The 17054-nt window shown below is 48.0% G+C and overlaps 1 protein-coding gene across 1 annotated transcript; it reads left to right on the top strand.

The window, feature by feature from the left end:
- The first annotated feature begins 833 nt into the window (after window positions 1-833).
- On the top strand, window positions 834-15765 carry ppap2d (phosphatidic acid phosphatase type 2D). Its single transcript, XM_037475715.2, has 7 exons — window positions 834-1000; window positions 1083-1298; window positions 11576-11733; window positions 11834-12120; window positions 12239-12296; window positions 13873-14049; window positions 14302-15765. The coding sequence occupies exons 2-7, from the start codon at window positions 1091-1093 to the stop codon at window positions 14404-14406; spliced, it is 993 nt and encodes a 330-aa protein (XP_037331612.1). The 5' UTR covers window positions 834-1000; window positions 1083-1090; the 3' UTR covers window positions 14407-15765.
- The last annotated feature ends 1289 nt before the right edge of the window (window positions 15766-17054 follow it).

The raw sequence follows: 17054 nt of genomic DNA, 5'->3' as shown, positions 1-17054 counted from the left end.
TTATCTTCCGAATCAAAACTCTACAGCGGTAAACCACAGGTTCTGGATCAGTGAATCTCGGAGGATATCAAATGGCCGTTAAAATAAGCTTGCCAGATGGAAAGTTTGCTTTCAGCTTGTGTTTCGTCATTTGTCTGTCCCGTTGCACGTGTTTGTCTATTGGCAATCGGCCGAACTGCAACGGTCGATATTATGGACAAATCCGACTGGCATGAGGGGGAAAAGGCACCGCCACATGGATCCGTAAGAGCACATCTCCATGTTGGCCTGCTGGGGAAGGTTAAAAAAATGACTCTTCTAGTTTGTGCAAAAACGAAATCTCCTTAAATCTACGAATGTGGAGGTCCGGGGGCTGTAATTTGGGTCGCGTCCTCGTGTGGGTGGGTCAGGTTAAGTGGATAGGAGGAGGGTAGGGGGGATGGGGGGGGGGGGGGGGGGGGAGGGGGAGGTGTTACATCTCAACCATCGTCACACAGCTGTCAGGGTCAACGCGATCGAACATGCATCGATTTGGATCGCACAGCATTTCTCTGCGTCAAGTCACAGTCAACAACGCCGGAAACGCACGAACCCTTTTTCAAGCCGAGCTGGTGTCCGCCAGGCCTCGCGACCCGCGGCAGCGAGAGCGCACTTTATTTTGAAAGGCCCAAAAAAAGAGGTGTTCTTGAACCCGAGCGCAGCTCTCCGCACGGGACGTTTGGAGAGGGAGAGACCGCGGGACAAGTTTTGTGTAACTCAGTCGACGCTGGCAACGGATGCTCGTTGCCTCATAGAAGGTCCATCTAGCCTCCACCCCCTCATACCCTTAACCCTCCCCCCCCCCCCCCCCCCCCCCCCCCCGCACACACGCTCTCTCTGCTCACTTCTTTGCTTGTGGATGACAAGCGCGCCGCGCGAGGCTGAAGCCGTCAGACCGCGGGTGACATGGGGCTGCTGCATGCGCGGCGGACGGACTGAAAGACGCTTCGGGATCAGCCGACTCACGACGACGAACCCCGCAGTAAATACACACACATATAGATATATATATATATTTATATCTTAAATATACAGGCAAACAAGTTTCCATTAACTTGATTAAGCTAAAGACATGCAGAAGTTCAATTCCCCCGGCACCCACGGCAACACGCTGCCGCGGGACGCGGAGCTCCAGCTGCGGCTCGCTGACGGCGGAGGGGCCGGGGACGGAATGGAGAACGGCGGGGGGAAGCGTTTCCTCTCCAAGCCCGAGGAGGAGAGCTCGTTTTGCACCAAGAGGAAGATGCTCGTCGCTTTGGATTTAATTTGCCTCTTTGTCGGTAAGTTCGCGTCTCTTAAATGAATGCTTCCAAACGGGGTTGTTGTGTTATTACGGCGGGAATGCGCTTATTAATAAGACCACTTCATCACTGGCCTTTTACAAGTTTCTTGCATGCACAATAACTTTCTTTCAAAAGCCCCCCCCCCCCCCAACCCTCCCCTTCCCACACACACACACGAGTCTGTTGATTTGCACGCATGTGCGTCCACACGAGATCACGATCGAGTATTTGGAGGTCAAAAAGAGGTGGAACGAAAGGGGGTTTTTCGCAACAAAAACAAACAAAGAAAAACCACATTGCGTGTGGATTAGTTTTCCGCAGTAGTCAAATTGAAACCGTTAAAAACGGCTGAAAGTTTCAGCTCAGGCGGGTGGGAGGGAGAAGGGGGGGGTGGGGGGGGGGGGGAGAGGGTCAGCTGGCAAGAGCAGAGTTTCCCCGGGAATGAATCTGTTCCCATGGTAACTCCTAAAGTTCCCGCGAGGAGAACGTGGGAATGGGGGATATAAACATGCTTGACCTCTCTAACTGCAGCATCGTGTTGGGATGTGAGGGCTGTGCAGGATTATAATTCAATAACATTCACCCCAAAGTTTTCACAAGGACATTAAGAAACTTAAGCAACAACATGTTGACATCAACTCCAGCTTATCATGGTTACAAAATATAGAAAAGCAAAAGTGGTCGGAGTGATTATAATCGGCGCTCTAGGACTGAAACGCTTCGGGATCCTGATAAGATGTCAAATTTGATCACGGTTTGAATCAATATGAACCAGCACAATATCCATCTATTATGTTTGGATGACCAGTTGTGTTAGACTTGACAATTACACTTTCCCTCCTTTGGCCTTATAGCCGTTAATTTACTGTAATGAAGAGGTTCGACTTCTCGTTGGCAGAAAGTTTCTTGAAAGTTTCTAAAAACACAAGAATAATTCACAGTTCAAGTGCATAAAGTTGAGATTTAAATTTCATTGACCCGCAGGCTGCATATTATTGGTGTTCAGTAGGTCGAACTGACTCATGTGTTTTTAAACCCTAGCATTGCATCTTATTGGAGATTTATGCGTGGAAAATGAATTTGGCAAGAATCTAGTCACCAAAGTCAGAGAAGGAACAGGAAGAATATTTCTCTCTTCAACTGTCTGACACTTTAGAAATACTCGGATGGAATACCAGAACCTCAGAACCAGCCGCACTGGACTCTTTCAGCAATCAAAGCTCAAAGCATGACTTTTCCTTTTTCCGTGGGGTCCAATGGGGAAAGCCTGCCCAGGGGTGCGCCGCCCGCTCCTCTGGAAGCGATACCGCATGTGAAGCGCGAGGTTGTATAACTTCATCAGTTCTGACCTCGGCGTGTCTCACATGACTCTTTTCGCCCGGGAAGGGATCCCCGAGGGTTAGTCGAGCGAGTTGTTATCCGGACCGGCAGGTACGAACGAGAGAGGAGGAACCCGTCCAGGCAGCCTGGCAGGTCTCAGCCTCGTTGGCAGTTAAAAGCGTCCCAAACCCTGCAGCAGGCACAGCGACAGGCAGCCGCTCGGTTGGATGCTTTTTAACCCCCGGCAGGTGTGCTATTGGCCCGTTGGCTCAGCACTTTCTGCAGCGGCTGAAGTGACTTGGCAACCCGGCGTCAGCCGGCACCACAGAAGGAAACGGCCCCTCTCAGTTCTCCTCCTGAGACGCACGCCACTCGCTTTCTTTTCAGCCGACTGCGTGCCCCGAGTCCTACGCCTGCCCCCCCCCCCCACTCCCCCTCTAGGTCACAACACTTGAGCCACCGAGTCACTGAGCCTCCAGCTGGTCGCAGCCGAGAAGAGGGGCAGTTTGTCTTGTGACTGAAGTCCAAGGGAGTTCATTTTCTAGGCTTGATTTGATGGCTTGACACATCTCCATCTTCCTTTTAAGGCCACATTGTAAAAGTTGTAACGTTCTGAAAAAGAGAACGAGACAGAAACCGTTGGTACTGAAATGAGAGCATCGTGTTTAATCATATAGGACAAGAAGAACGAATGAATTCACCCGTTCTTGTCCCTGGAAATCTAATGACAGATCAGATTCCCTACAGATGTCTGGCCGCGTCCTGCCCGTCTCCGCTCTGTTAACCATCGTGTCAGAAATCAGTTGAAGCGTGACCTTGACTCATCTGCGGGCATTCGGCAGTGAATGCCAACACTTAGAGGGGATGAATCGAGCCCTTTATTTAGCTAAACCCGCTTATCTCTGACTAACTCACTTTCCCCTTGAAAATGCCATCCTCAGATTCCCTCAGACGGTCGACCAGCCGGCATCATTCATCCCGTAAAAGGGGCTCATTCACTAGTGTAACTGTGGAATTTGACCCTGAAGCATCCTCACCATGTTACTAGATAAAGAGGGACTTTTTCCCCAGCCTCCCTGCGTTTTACACTATTCTATCCACATTTACAGTGGCGGCATAAAGTTAGCACAATGTGGCATTATTAATAAACCTTACTTCGTCTGCTTTGGCACGCTGGGGTACTGAGGCCGCCTTGGCTCAGGTTCCCTGATCCTTCTCACTGTTGTTTGAATATGGCGCTGCTGTGACACGTGTGATGGATGCCACACAGAGATGGATTGCTCAGCTCGGTGTCGGCATCTTGCACACGAGCTGCAGAATGCGACCGTTTGCTTGTGCGTCCCCTTGTGTGTGTGTGTGTGTGTGTGCGTGCATTCCTGGTGGGACTGACCGAGTTTCGACATGGACGGGCCCTCTGGCTGGATCTAAGATCTAGAGTCCAGACACCCGGGCCAGGAGAAGTCTGGGGTTTGTCATATCTGAAGAGCATGCAGAGACAGGCCTCTCAGCCTGCACTGCCGTTTCCCTCCTGTACAGGTGGTCTTCGCTCTGTCATCACCCCAATATAGCCAGTTATTGGCTCGGTTAAGGGTAATTGGTAAATGATTGAAAGTGGCAGTTGAAAAGCCGCCGTTAGCTCATACAGCTTAGCGGTTGTGACATTATGGATGCCGCCAGGCATGACCTTCTTGTGGAGGTTAATTGGAAACTAGTTTCATACTTGATATGCACAAAATGTTAGGCTGAGTTAAAATGATACGAGTGAGAAGAAAAAAAAAAAGATGCACATCGTTGATAAACTGCATAAACTGTTCAAAACAAGTCATTTATTTTCTTCAGTAGTAAAACCCCCCCCCCAGCTTTTTGATCTAATAAAAAGTTAAATCTGCAATCAGCTATTTGCTCTCGAGTTTTTCTTTGTTCAAGACGTGAAGCGGCATGCCAGAAAGAGAAGGACGGTATCTATTTGACTGATCAGGGATCTGAAAAGGCTCCCTCCTTACAGCTTATCTCTTTTTTTTCCTTAGCCCGCTTCTCCTTTTCCCCTCTTTTCTTCAGACACACTCTCTACCGAGACTGAAGGTGTTCCAGCGATGCAGCGTTTTGTGTGTTTTGTGTGTATGCGTGTGTGTTTTGGGCGGGCGGTGGATTTATGATTCCTAGCCGTGTCCTCTGGCAGAGAAAGCTGCCTAGTGAGTGAGAAAGCAAGAGGCCCAACATGTCACAGCATGTCGGTTTGTATAGCGCCAGGAATATTAAATTGTCTCCTGTGTGCTTATTAATGCGTGTGTGCGTGCTCATGTGTTGAACTTGGAGTTGTGGGCGTTTGTGTGTGTGTGTGTGTGTGTGTGCGTCACGGCGGCTTCTAATGGGGACACCCTACAACAGCTGGCATGTGTGTGTGTCTGTTTGTTGACAAATTAGCTGGTCCTGTTTCGCTGAAGAGCTTTTAGGAAACGCTCAAACGCGCTCTGACGTTACGGAACACTGGGGCGTCGCACAGATGGAGAGCCATTAAAAGAGCTCAAACCATTAGTCAATGGAAGAAGAACTTTTTTCTCTCTCGCTCTCCCTCTCTCCCGTAAATCTACAAGTGCATCTCTTCCCCATTTCACGGCACCGCGGAGGTTTCCGGAATCCATTAGTTGCACCCTTCCTCACACCGTCTCACGCGGGCTCGTGTGCTTTGCGGGTCAATGCGTCCACCTTCGCCCACGAGCTCCCCGGAGCCAGCTTCAGGCCTTAGAGTGAGGAGGAGTCCTCGGGTGGGAGAGCGAAGAACGAGGGGTTAGAAGGGGGATTGGAGATCTACAGTAGGGGTCAGGGGTCAGACCCAGTGGCGCCAGAGGGATCTCTTCCACAGCTCTCTGTTTACGTCCCGTAGTGGGGAAGTAGCTCTGGGACGGATGGACGGTTTCCGACGGCAAATGGCTTTGAAATGTGCTTTTAACGAGGCGGCTGCAATCTTCTCCTGGATGACGGTTCCATAAGTGCTCGGGGTGGTCCATAGGTATAAGCCGTAATGACTAAACAAAGATGTCTATAGTGCTTTTATCCTCAGTGCTCATTAGCTAGAATGGATTTTTTATCGAGAGGCTTCCAATCAAAGTATCTCGCTGAATCTGAATGCAGCCCTTCTATCGAACTAATGATTGGTTCTGGTGTGTGTGTGTGTGTTGTGTCCCTCGCCCTTCCTCCCTCCCTCCTTCCTATAAGGAGATCGTCCCCCTTGGCGCCATGGCATTGTTACCCATCACCAGCACTTTTGTTAATCGTTGTATCACATTTCCCCTGCTGCAGCCTTCCCTTCATTCCCCCTTTAGAAGCTTCCCTATGATGTTGTCCAACCTGCACCCCCCTCCCCCCCATCCCCCTTCCCCCCCAAACCTGAAACGCTCCGACAAAACATATCTCAACTCTCGCCATCCACGCGAAACGACCACAATCGCGTTGCACCAAATACCTCCCCTCCAGTCTAGACCACACAGCCGTGTGTGGTTCTCACGTTGCAGACTGCCAGCCCCTCGCCCCTCTGCGCACACCCTAGACCTTCACACACACCGCGAGCACGCACAAGAGCTCCAGGTACACACCGCGGTGGCGGGTCCTTTAGGATCCGGCAGACACAGACAGCCCACTTCAGACCTCACCACTCCTGCCCTGAACTCCCGAGCCGGGCTCCAGGAAGCGAGTCAGTGAAGTGCGGAGAGGACAGAAGCAGCTGGGGGAAAGCATGTCTCCACTGGCCAGCTGTAACAGTAACAGTGAGAGGGGGTCGCCGCAGCCCTACTGGTGGAAGGCAAAGCAACAAGAAGGCAGCTGGAAGAGGCATTTTCGTTTCTTTCATTTTGAACACATTTAGACAAAGCAGAGGGTATCTGCTTTGAAGGGTTGTAGGGGGCCGATAGGCAGATGTTCAGCAACGATCCAAAACAGCCTTCAGTCCCACTTTGTTCTCCACTGATTATTTCACTGATCTTTGTGCTGCCATCGGGGCAGACAAAGCAGATGAGTCAGTGCAGGAGGGGGGGGGGGGGCAATAGTTATTCTGAATCCCACTGCTTTCCTTTACCTGACACGCCCTGTGAAGCTTTTAGGCATCAGGATGTGTGCCCTATGCCCTGTCCCATGGGCTATCCTGTTCCTGACTACTCGAGGTCAAAGCCTAACCTCGGTCCATCTTCGTATGGCCCAGAAAGGCAGCGGGATTCACAATTCACAACAAACTCATCATTATCCCACCCGTACTACCTGAATTGGCCGCCACGGATGAACAGAAAGAACCATCTCCCCGGTGAAACATGCACAACACTCTAATTAAGTTTGTGGCAGTTTATGGTTGCCAATGATAATCACAGTGTCAGTGCAGATGACTTCACCTCCTGTTCACTCGGACATGACAATACAACACTCTGTGTGTGTGTGTGTGTGTGTGTCTTCCATCGGTTCTTTTGTGCGTTTGAGCCTGTGTTGTGGTCTCTGTACTCTTCAAACAAAGACTTTTTTAAATATGGAACAGATGAAACTGTTGAAAAGACGTGGCTTTTCCTCTAGAAGTACCTGATTCAAACTAAACAGTGATTAGATGAAAGAAGAGATTAAAGGCTGGCTCATGTGGAGACACCTTTTTGCAGTTTAAGTCATGATGGCACAAATAATTGCACAAGCCCATCCGGCCCCAACTGGAGAGTGCTTTTTATGAGCATGTTACGTCACGCCGTTTCTTGTAATGTCTATCGTGCGCGGAAAAGATTCATATTACAACACTTTGGGGTTTTCCAAAGTTCTTTGCGAGGCTGGCTTGTAGGTAAACAACGGCCTGAAATCCACTGCGAAACATTGGCAACAAGCAAGCTGCTGAGAGGCCCGGCGAGGGTGCAGCACCCCGTAATGGTGCTGTAGCAAGCTGGGCTTCAGCCCCATGCTCAGCCTGGCTCTCAAACCTGTGGGCCGAATGGACCTCTGGCGACAGGTCACCCACTGAAGGTCTGTCCCCCAGGTCTGTCAAAAGGGCAGATCGAACGAGGCATGTGATGAAGCGTGTGATCATTAGGCTGTCACGGTAATCTATGAGGAGGCACAGGCTGTTTGCCGGAACAGCAGCAGCGTCCCCGACACAATCAGGTCTGTGATAATGAGCCCGTTCGCCTCAATGCATTCAGGATAGTTATGCACTTGCTCGGTGGATTCATTTTTTAAATTTTTTTTTAAACTGTGCTGGTGGGTTTTTCCTGGTTTGTTCGGTTGTCTATGCGAGTTTGGGTTTGGCTTGTTTGCATCCCAGTGTGGGTTTTTATGTTTGTGTGTGTTGTGGATTTCCTGCTGGTGGACGTGGAGTCGTGTTTACAGAGCGGCTCCCAGCAGAGCCCCGAATCTCTGACCTTCACATTCCAGAACCTCCGCTTATTCGCCTCCGTCTGCTGTTCCCTGCGCAGGAACCCTTGACCCATCTCTCTTGGCTCCATCTCTCCAGTTCTATCACCAAAGTATTACTGCCCTGCCCCCCCCCCCCCCCCCCGCCCCCCTCCTGTCAACTTGCGAGCCTCCTGGCCATACATTTTGGCCTAGATTACAGTTTGACACTGTGCTGATCAGCGGAGGTTACGAAACATGACTGCGAAGCAAGTGGGCGACTTAACGGCTCTGCCTTTAGTCACTTTCTCCGCACTTTCTCCTTCTTGTGTTTCTCGTTTTTAGTTGTTGTTGCTCTCCTCTCAGAATGAGCTCATTCATGGGCTGTGGTCATAGATGTGTAAATTAGAACCAGAAGAGTTTCTCAGAGTGAGGCACACAAACCCCTCTGCTCTAATTCCTCCTCTTTTTCCTCCCTCCCTCTTTTTCTTCTTCTCCCCCTTCTTTCGTTCTGTCCCTTTTGACTATTTGAAAGCATTCCTGCGCTGAGTGTCAGGCCCGGCGAGCAGCACATTCTGGCCTGGCTGTGTGAGCCGACCCACTCCTCCGCCTCCTCTCGGTTTGCCCTCACGGGCCTTCCCTTTTTGAGCATGTCTCGACCAGGTGTTAGGGTTTGCTCGCAGCTGCCTGACACGCTGATGTGAGGGTCTCTGGGGGGGGTTTCACGTCTTGTTGTGAAACCCGTTTGAATGTAGTTGTGAAGTGGGACACGGAAGCTTGTCATTTGTACAAGATTGTGAGGATACTGACAAGCTTTGCATGTGGCGTCTGGGATCGGAGTGTTTCGTCGGCCGGGTTGGTTTTATTGAGAATCTTAGCAGACATCTTTGCCACAGCGGAGGGACTTTTGGGTCACGGCAATACATTCTGAGTCTGTACCTTGACTCAATGCAATAATGGGGATAGAACACAAGCCGTCAGTACTGGAGGGTCTGAGGTCATAAAACATGCTGCGATGACCATGCATGGATCCCATTAGACATCCACGTGTGTTGAAAATGACCCTGATAAAATGTTCCTGCTGTAACTGCAGAGTGGTCCTTATTGGATAATCTGTCCATTACATTTATGGTAATGCAGTAAAATATTGATTATTTTTAGGGGACTTTCCATATTGAAGAATCAGACACAGAGAGAAGCTGTTATGGGGCGGTGCGGTAAGCAATGTTTGGAGCAAAATAATACCTTTGTAAGAAAAGGCGGCGTGTGTTAATTCATTGATAGTTGCATTGTCAAACTAAAAAAACTCCTTTATTCATTAGCTCAACTGCATGAAATGCACACCCATCTCTTGTTCTCTGTATGATCAGATGTTTACTTAATTCTGCTTCGTTCTGCGGCTCATTTCTATTCTTTTGGCTATTCATCTTTCATCTAAAGTAGAGCACTTCTACACTCAACAGTTCAGTCAATCTTTAGTCAGTATTCTGTTAATAAGTATTCCTTTGCATCTCAATGACGCACAGAGTACAATGCAGGAGGATTATTTTGTTATTTTGCGTCATCGTACTTAAACATACAGAGTATAAACACACAAGGATTCTAGTCAAACGTGTCTGGGTTTGTCATTTGCAACATATTTAAAGTGTCATTTGTATTATATTAACCAAAGAAAAATCCTTACCCACTCAATTTGATCAGGCCATATATCTGCAGGTCTCCACCAAGGGATGATTCACACAGATAAAAGGATTACAATTAGATCCGAGACCTGAGGGTAGTGTATGCAGGTGGGAGGAAGGAAACAGGAAACCATCCTTCAGGGCATTTATTTTTGTAAATAATCCAGAAAAAGACTCCCCTCAAGTATTTATCGAGTACTCCAACAATCTTTGCTAATGTAAACAGATATACAATGCGCCCCCTTTTAGTATGATAAACAAACTATGGTGGTGACACAGTGTGCACAAAACTGATAATAAAAGATGATAAGATAATAAAAGATTTGATGTCGAAATGACAAGCAGGGTTATTTTATTAGAACTCCTCAGATGATGTCCCCAATAAACTCATAGTAATGATTTAATGGTTTGACATGATTATACTGACATTTTTTATGAAGGCAGAAAATCTGACCAGAATCAATGAAAACTTCAAATAAAAGATGAACAGCAGATTGAACCTGTATGTGTAAATGTGTGTGTATAGTGTTGAGCGGGGTGCGTGGATGCCTTTCTGTAGGGTCAGAGCGGCTATGAGGAGACGCTTTTCGACGTGGCAACCGAATGAGATAAATGAGAGATTGGGGTTGTGTTTCCTATCTCTCTCTCTCTCTCTCTCTCTCTCTCTCTTTCTCTCTGTTGGCGTCAGAGCCGCTGTTATCAACGTGTTTCCCTCCCTCACTTTCATTCTGAAGCCCTTCTGTTTTGTCTTTCCGCTTAGGGCAGCTCGACTTTGACTGCAGAGGTCACCAGCACACTTACGACTACGGGACGTCTGATAAGAGTCGCCTCCTCGTGTGTTTTCTGTACATCAAACCAATAGATGGTTTCCTTGTTAAACTTTTACCAGTTGAGTGAGGCTGAATGGAGGGTGTGACTGTGTAGTGGTGATAGCAAACATGCCCATTAATAAAACTGAAACAAAGCCGATGTGGAAAACCGTGCGTGGGCGCGGCGTTCATTGTTCATTCATTGTTCTTCAAAACCTGTTTGCGTGCCGTTCTTTGTGTTTGAGTGTGTATTTGTGTGCTGTTCCTTGAGATGGATTTTAAGTGTGTATCCTGTGCACTAATTAGTCACGTATCCTACGAGCAGTGTTTTTTTGGGGGCCTGGGTGCAGGATGACAGGAAGAGGCTCAGAGGTTAATGGTTAGTCCCACGTTGTCTCTGCATTCCACGGGGTGACGAGGGGACACGGAGCACATGTGGCACTCAGAGGCTGAGCAGCACCGTTCGGGGCCATCAGAACACAGAACTAAAGCTGTGCAGCTACACGGCCGCCCCTTTTTCTGGGAATACAATCACACGGTTTTCCTTTTTGTCCCCATTAAGACGTTGCGCAACGTCTCGTCAGTGAACTTTCCCCATCAGGCCGGTTTGTTGGACCGTGACCCGCTTTTAATTAGTGACCAGCCCGGAAACGTCGGCTAAGTATTTGTAGGACAATGGTTAATCTCAGATATAATGGCTTGAACTAAAAGTCACTGCCTTTTGAATAAACAAGCCGTCGTTGCTACAGTGTGTTTACTGTCCTCTTTTGGCACACTGAGATGTTTTCTTTTTCCTCCTCCCTCATCCCATCTCCGCTGTCCTGCACATCCCCCTTGTCCGTCTGTCCTTCTGTGTCTGTCGTCTCTCCTTCTCCCTGCTCCTCTGATGGAAGGAGCTATTTGAGGAATGCTTCCAACCCCCCCCCCGGGAAATCTGGAAATGGTGTCACCAGATGACGGATGTCCTTTAAAGCTGCTCCCCTGATCCTCCTCGGAGGCCACCTTGTTGATGCTATCTCCAGCATCGTCGCTGCGTCTGACATCCATGCTCGCGGACATTCATCAAGCCATCTTTTGTTGTTGTGTTTTTTTCCCTCCGACATCCCATCAGCCTCCATCCCATTCTTTGCGTGCGAGTTGAAGGCGGTGACTCCGTACAAGCGAGGCTTCTTCTGTGGAGACGCCAGCATCACCTACCCGTACGAGCCCAGAGAGTCCATCCCCGACGACCTGCTCATTGCTGGTGGGATCATCATCACTGGTGTTACGGTAAGACTGTGACCCACCGTGGGTTTCTTTTGAAAAGAGTATAATGTGCTACTGTTTGGGCGATGCTAACCACATTTCTCTCGTCTCATTTCCTTCCCAGATCGCTCTGGGCGAATGCTACCGGGTGCGTTACCGAGGCGTTTACTCGCGGGCCTTTGTGCGGAACCGCTATGTGTCGTGCCTGTACAAGGAGCTGGGAAGCTTCCTGTTTGGTTGCTGTGTGGGTCAGTCCCTCACCAACATGGCCAAGCTGAGTGTGGGGCGCCTGCGACCCAACTTCCTGTTTGTCTGTAACATCACATATGCGTCCATCAACTGCACTCCGGGCAGCTACGTGCCCCACATCACCTGCCCGCAGCCTAATGTGAAGATGGTGGATGAAGCAAGGTATGTGTTTGTGCATTTTTATACTTTGCACTTCATTTGTTGACCAAAGGGAGGTGAATATCTTAGTTTGAGTCATGCAGTTCAAGGGTAACATCTTTTATTGATCTTTCTCTTTCAGGAAGTCTTTTTTTTCCGGCCATGCTTCCTTTGCAATGTACACCATGCTCTACTTGGCAGTAAGTCACACTGGCATCTTAAATACACACACACACACACACACACACGCACATAGACACACACACACACACACAATACAAATCTGGAATGTGACCTGAATTCATTCATTTCACTTATGAGGGTCAATACCTTGCGAACAGGAACTCTGTGTAACCAGTAACGAGATAAGCTAATTAAACATGCACAAACACATGTGCTGTTAAATATATTCACACTTCCAGTTCGGCAGGGAGGTGATCTTTGGGAGCGGCAATTCTCCAAAGGCATCCTGCTTCGAGCTGAAAGAGCTTGTGAGACAGAAAGCCGGGAGGGGGTGGTGAGGAGGGGGGGGGGGGGGGCGGGGGGGAATGAGGGAGTGAGGGAGAATGTTTTTTCCAGGGGGAACATGAATAGATGAAGAGGCTGCGCGGACAGAGGAGGCCTTGTTGTGGGTCTCATTTAGAGGAGGGGAGTGGAGGGCTGAATACGCCTGCTGAGAGATCGACAGGCTTCTTTCAGTAGGAGACACCCTCTCAACCCCCCCCCACCCCAAATCCCTTCATCTTTCTTTCTCTCCCACTCCACTGCCCAGTAGTCATGGGCACAGTGTGGGAGAGAGACGACAGTTGGACGGAGACAAAAAGCACATTAGCATCCCTAAAATGTCCACATTCCTCCTTATGCATTACTCCTTATTAGCCCCAACATTATAGTTCATTTATTGCCTTGTGTAAGCTAAAATCAATTAAATAAAGAGAGGATGTTGCTGTAAAAAATTAAAATAGGAACAAAAGAAAAGCTGTCCTTATTCTATTTAAACTTGTGTGCAATAGAAGTCCAAAAGCAGCTCCTCTCCAACAGAAAGAGACAAACAAGGACGAGAAAGGGGGGACTCGGTAAGAGGAATAAAAGGATAAGGGGTGAAGTGGTGTGAGAAAAAAACAAGTGTTTGGTGTTCGTCAGCCCTGTTCCTCCGGTTCCTGTCCACATCTCACAAACACAGACACACACACACACACACACACACTGCAGGCACAAACACACAGCCTGAAAGTTTACTAAACATTAGAGGAACTGGAGAGTCACACCTGTAGCCACATGCCACCCCGACCATGGCCAGTTACTAGTGTTTATGGCAGCAACAGTGACACCTGCTCTCATTTGGTTTAGGAGAGAGAGAGGGAGGGAGGGAGAGAGAGCGAGAGAGAAGGACCAGGTTACAGTCGGCCTCCTCACAGGAATGTAGGCCACATGCTCCAGACAGACCTCCAGCCTCTTCATAATGCGACCATCAGGCTCGCCCCGTGACCCTATTTTTACAGACACAAACATCCATTCTGTGTTCCGCGGCACTGAGGCAGGAGATGACGATGAACAAAAGAAGGAAATGGGTTTGAAAGTGTTAATGGACTCGTTCCAAGCTCCTCTTTCCCCTCTGGGAAGCAGGCTGTGGATGTCCATGTGTCGCTTGTTTAAGAACTGTCATTATTAGGCGTGATCAGCTCACGCATTAACACACAAATACCCACATGCTTGTGTTTATTTTTTCTGCAGTCACCCAAACAAGAAAATAACAGTATTCGTCCCACTCTGTAGTTCTACCTGCAGGCGCGGTTTTCGTGGCGAGGAGCTAGGTTGCTGCGGCCACTTATACAGTTCCTCTTAGTGATGATCGCCATCTACACCGGCCTGAGCCGCATCTCCGACTACCGCCACCACCCCACCGACGTCCTCACGGGCTTCATCCAGGGAGGGCTCACCGCATACTGGGTGGTACGTCAAACATTTCGCTGCTGTCTAAACAGTCTTCGACAACAGTTATCTTTGTCTTCGCGGGATTTGTATCCGTTTGCTCTCTTTTGACGGAGTCTTAAACAATAGGAGACGGAGACTTAGACAGTAGGCTCTCTCTCCCTCTGTTATTCTCACTCGGCTCCCTCGTGCTGTTTAGAAACAGAGGATGATTGACAGCGTGTGTGGTCCGTGTAGATGTATCCTGACATGTTGTGTGTCTTTTGCCTGCAGGCCTTCTACATCTCCTCCATGTTTAAGCCCTGCGCCCGTCAAGACATGTCCCCGACATCCATGTCCCTGGAGAGTCCACTGTCCAGCCAGCAGACCGTCTGTTAGCAGGCACATGCAATCATTTCACAAGTGGGAGGAGAATAGAAGGTAGACTTCAGAGAGTCAGGGAGGGAAATCTGATAGCACATGTTAGGAGCAGGTAGAGCGGGAATCCTTCTGAGAGAAGGACGGGATTCAAAAAGTACAATCTAACACATCTCTCGGGGCACACTGACACACACGCGTCCACGCGGTGACCTAATGTTAACACACTCACACATGTGAAATACAAGAAGCACATTTGACTGTAAGTCAAACCCGTCCAGTGAAAAGAACTGCGTAGTAATATTACAGATATTTTTTTTATATATGAGAAAATAAAATAAAAAAATTCTATTTTTCAAGAGGATTTCTAGAAGCTGCTAATGTTGATAGTTTTGGATGCTGGTAATGGAGGCATTTGGGTCAGTGTAGCTGGTAAGCTTTCATCAGAAATGGTGACCGTTTGCTGCAGGCTGCAGAGGAGGAAACGCCAGCCTCCTCTTTGTTTTGGATGTTGTGTTCATCTGGCATCATTCGGCTCCGTAACAAGCGGATACGGAACAAGCACTGGCTTCAATCTCTAACCATCTGTACCTTCTGTTGTGCCACGACTAGAATCAAACTGCCCTCCACAGCTACAACAATAACCTGAACATAAGCGACAAAAAAACAAACAGTATTTGAGCTGGAATACAATGTTATTCTTCTTTTTGTTTAACCAAGGTAGTAATGGTTAGGAACATGACCAAGTAACTTCCCTTCCTCACCACTACCATCTGTACTAACCACTTTGACTGTGTCTTAGAGGTGGAGGTTTGACTGAATTTTGTAACCTTTGACCTTTGTCCCTGGACTCCAATCTCTAAGCTGCACCTTGATTTATGCCACTCTGCACAGGAGCGCCCATGTGGCAGCCCTCCTGTGCATTTTTATTAATAGCACTTGAACGTACATAATGGAACCTTCTCCTTATAATCAATATTATGTATTTTATCACAAGTTTCAATAATCAGTGTTTATTTTTGTTCACGTAAGACTTATACACTATGTTTTTGCTACTTTTTAATGATAATTATTCAAATTGAATGTAAATAGCCATGTCATTTTATAAACCACACAGAATTTCAAAAGTATTAGTTCCAGTTTTTGGACAGTTTTTACATGTTCATTAAGTGTTTGTATTTACGTTTGATTCAATCAGGTACGGAGAGTTATTATTGTATCTGTTGTAACTACTAGACTGAGCCACAGATATTATCAGAAAGCTATATTTTATGTGTATCCAGTTATTGGTATTTGTTTGTTTTGTCTGTGAATGCCAGAAAGGCAAAAATAACCACTGTACTCAAAAAAACCAAACCAATAAAATGAATGTTGAATGTTCTTAACGTCTCTATTATTTTCCCTCTGTGTTGTCTCTCTCGCTACTCGCATGCTAGACGTGAATCATTTAGCTAGTTGTAAGTCAGTCAGCACCCAGCTATTATCTTTCATATGTATTTTTTTATTATTATACCAGACTCTCCTCTTAAGAGTTAAAGAAATTTAGGCAGAAACTAAATTGTGAACCCAGCACTGATAAGTGATCTAACCTCTGGTTTTGTTCATTCCTGTGCGCTCCTCGTTTTTCAATGCGGCTCTCCCTCGCTCTGCCCTGCTCTCAGTCCTTTTGGAGTGCAGTGGAGCATGATGGGCGGTTTCGGGGGGGCTCATGCTGCCATGGAGATACTAAGCCAGATACAGGTTGGGGTGTCTAAGGCGTTTTTGTTTCATTTCCTTTTTCTAATGCAAGGCTGAGAGAGACTGAAAAGCAGCCCAGATCAGTAAGAAAGGGCCAATGAGAGTGAGAGACAGACAAAAACATTTGGGCATAATGTTGAGATAAATGGAGATAGACAAGCAGGTAAACTGGTCCAGTAATGAAGGGAAGTAGTTATGGAACAGTTGGCATAACAGATGAGGCGGTTGGGGTGATGGGTGTGAGGTGTCAGGGTAAGAAGGAATGTGATCAGGGTTTGTTTCATAATACTGTAACTAAGGAGGCGAGATTCATTCCTGAGCAACATATACATATGCCTGTGCTTGTGTGGCAGGTTCTTGTCTAACCGTATCTCTACCTCTCTCCTTGTTATTGTCTCATGTTCAGGTGTGGGTGACAGAGCCGTGCGGGCGGAAGGCTCCTCCTACGGGCGCTCGGCTCATTACGCGGCCTGTCAAACATGACCTCTTGTTTACACTGTGACCGGTGTCCTCCTTGCCAGCCCTTTGACCCTAATAGAGAAGAATGGCACATTCTGTGTGTCCAAATTACTGAGGACCATTTACGCTGCTGTGAGTGTGGACACAGTGACAACATTAGACCTGCGCTGGTCATTTAGAAAGGGGGGGAGGCCTTGAACTCCTATCTGAACAGGTGAAATGCACGGCTGTCTGTTTGTCCACGTGCAAAAAATGGCTGAGCAGATGTTGAGAAGTGCTGATCGGCACACAGATAAGTGTGCAGCCGGTGGCACGTAGCTCCCCTGCAGCTCCTTTCCCACCCGTGGAAAGGACACTTTTATCACGTTTTGTTTTTTCATTGATAACATCATTGAGGCATGTGCAGCTCAGCCAAATTCCATTTAGGATCCTCCTTCGCCTTGTTTGAGTTGATGAAATAGTCCCTATAGAAG

The sequence above is a fragment of the Pungitius pungitius genome, chromosome 12 (genome assembly GCF_949316345.1).
Source record: "Pungitius pungitius chromosome 12, fPunPun2.1, whole genome shotgun sequence".
NCBI lineage: Eukaryota > Metazoa > Chordata > Actinopteri > Perciformes > Gasterosteidae > Pungitius > Pungitius pungitius.
This window is presented reverse-complemented; position numbering and strand designations above follow the sequence as displayed.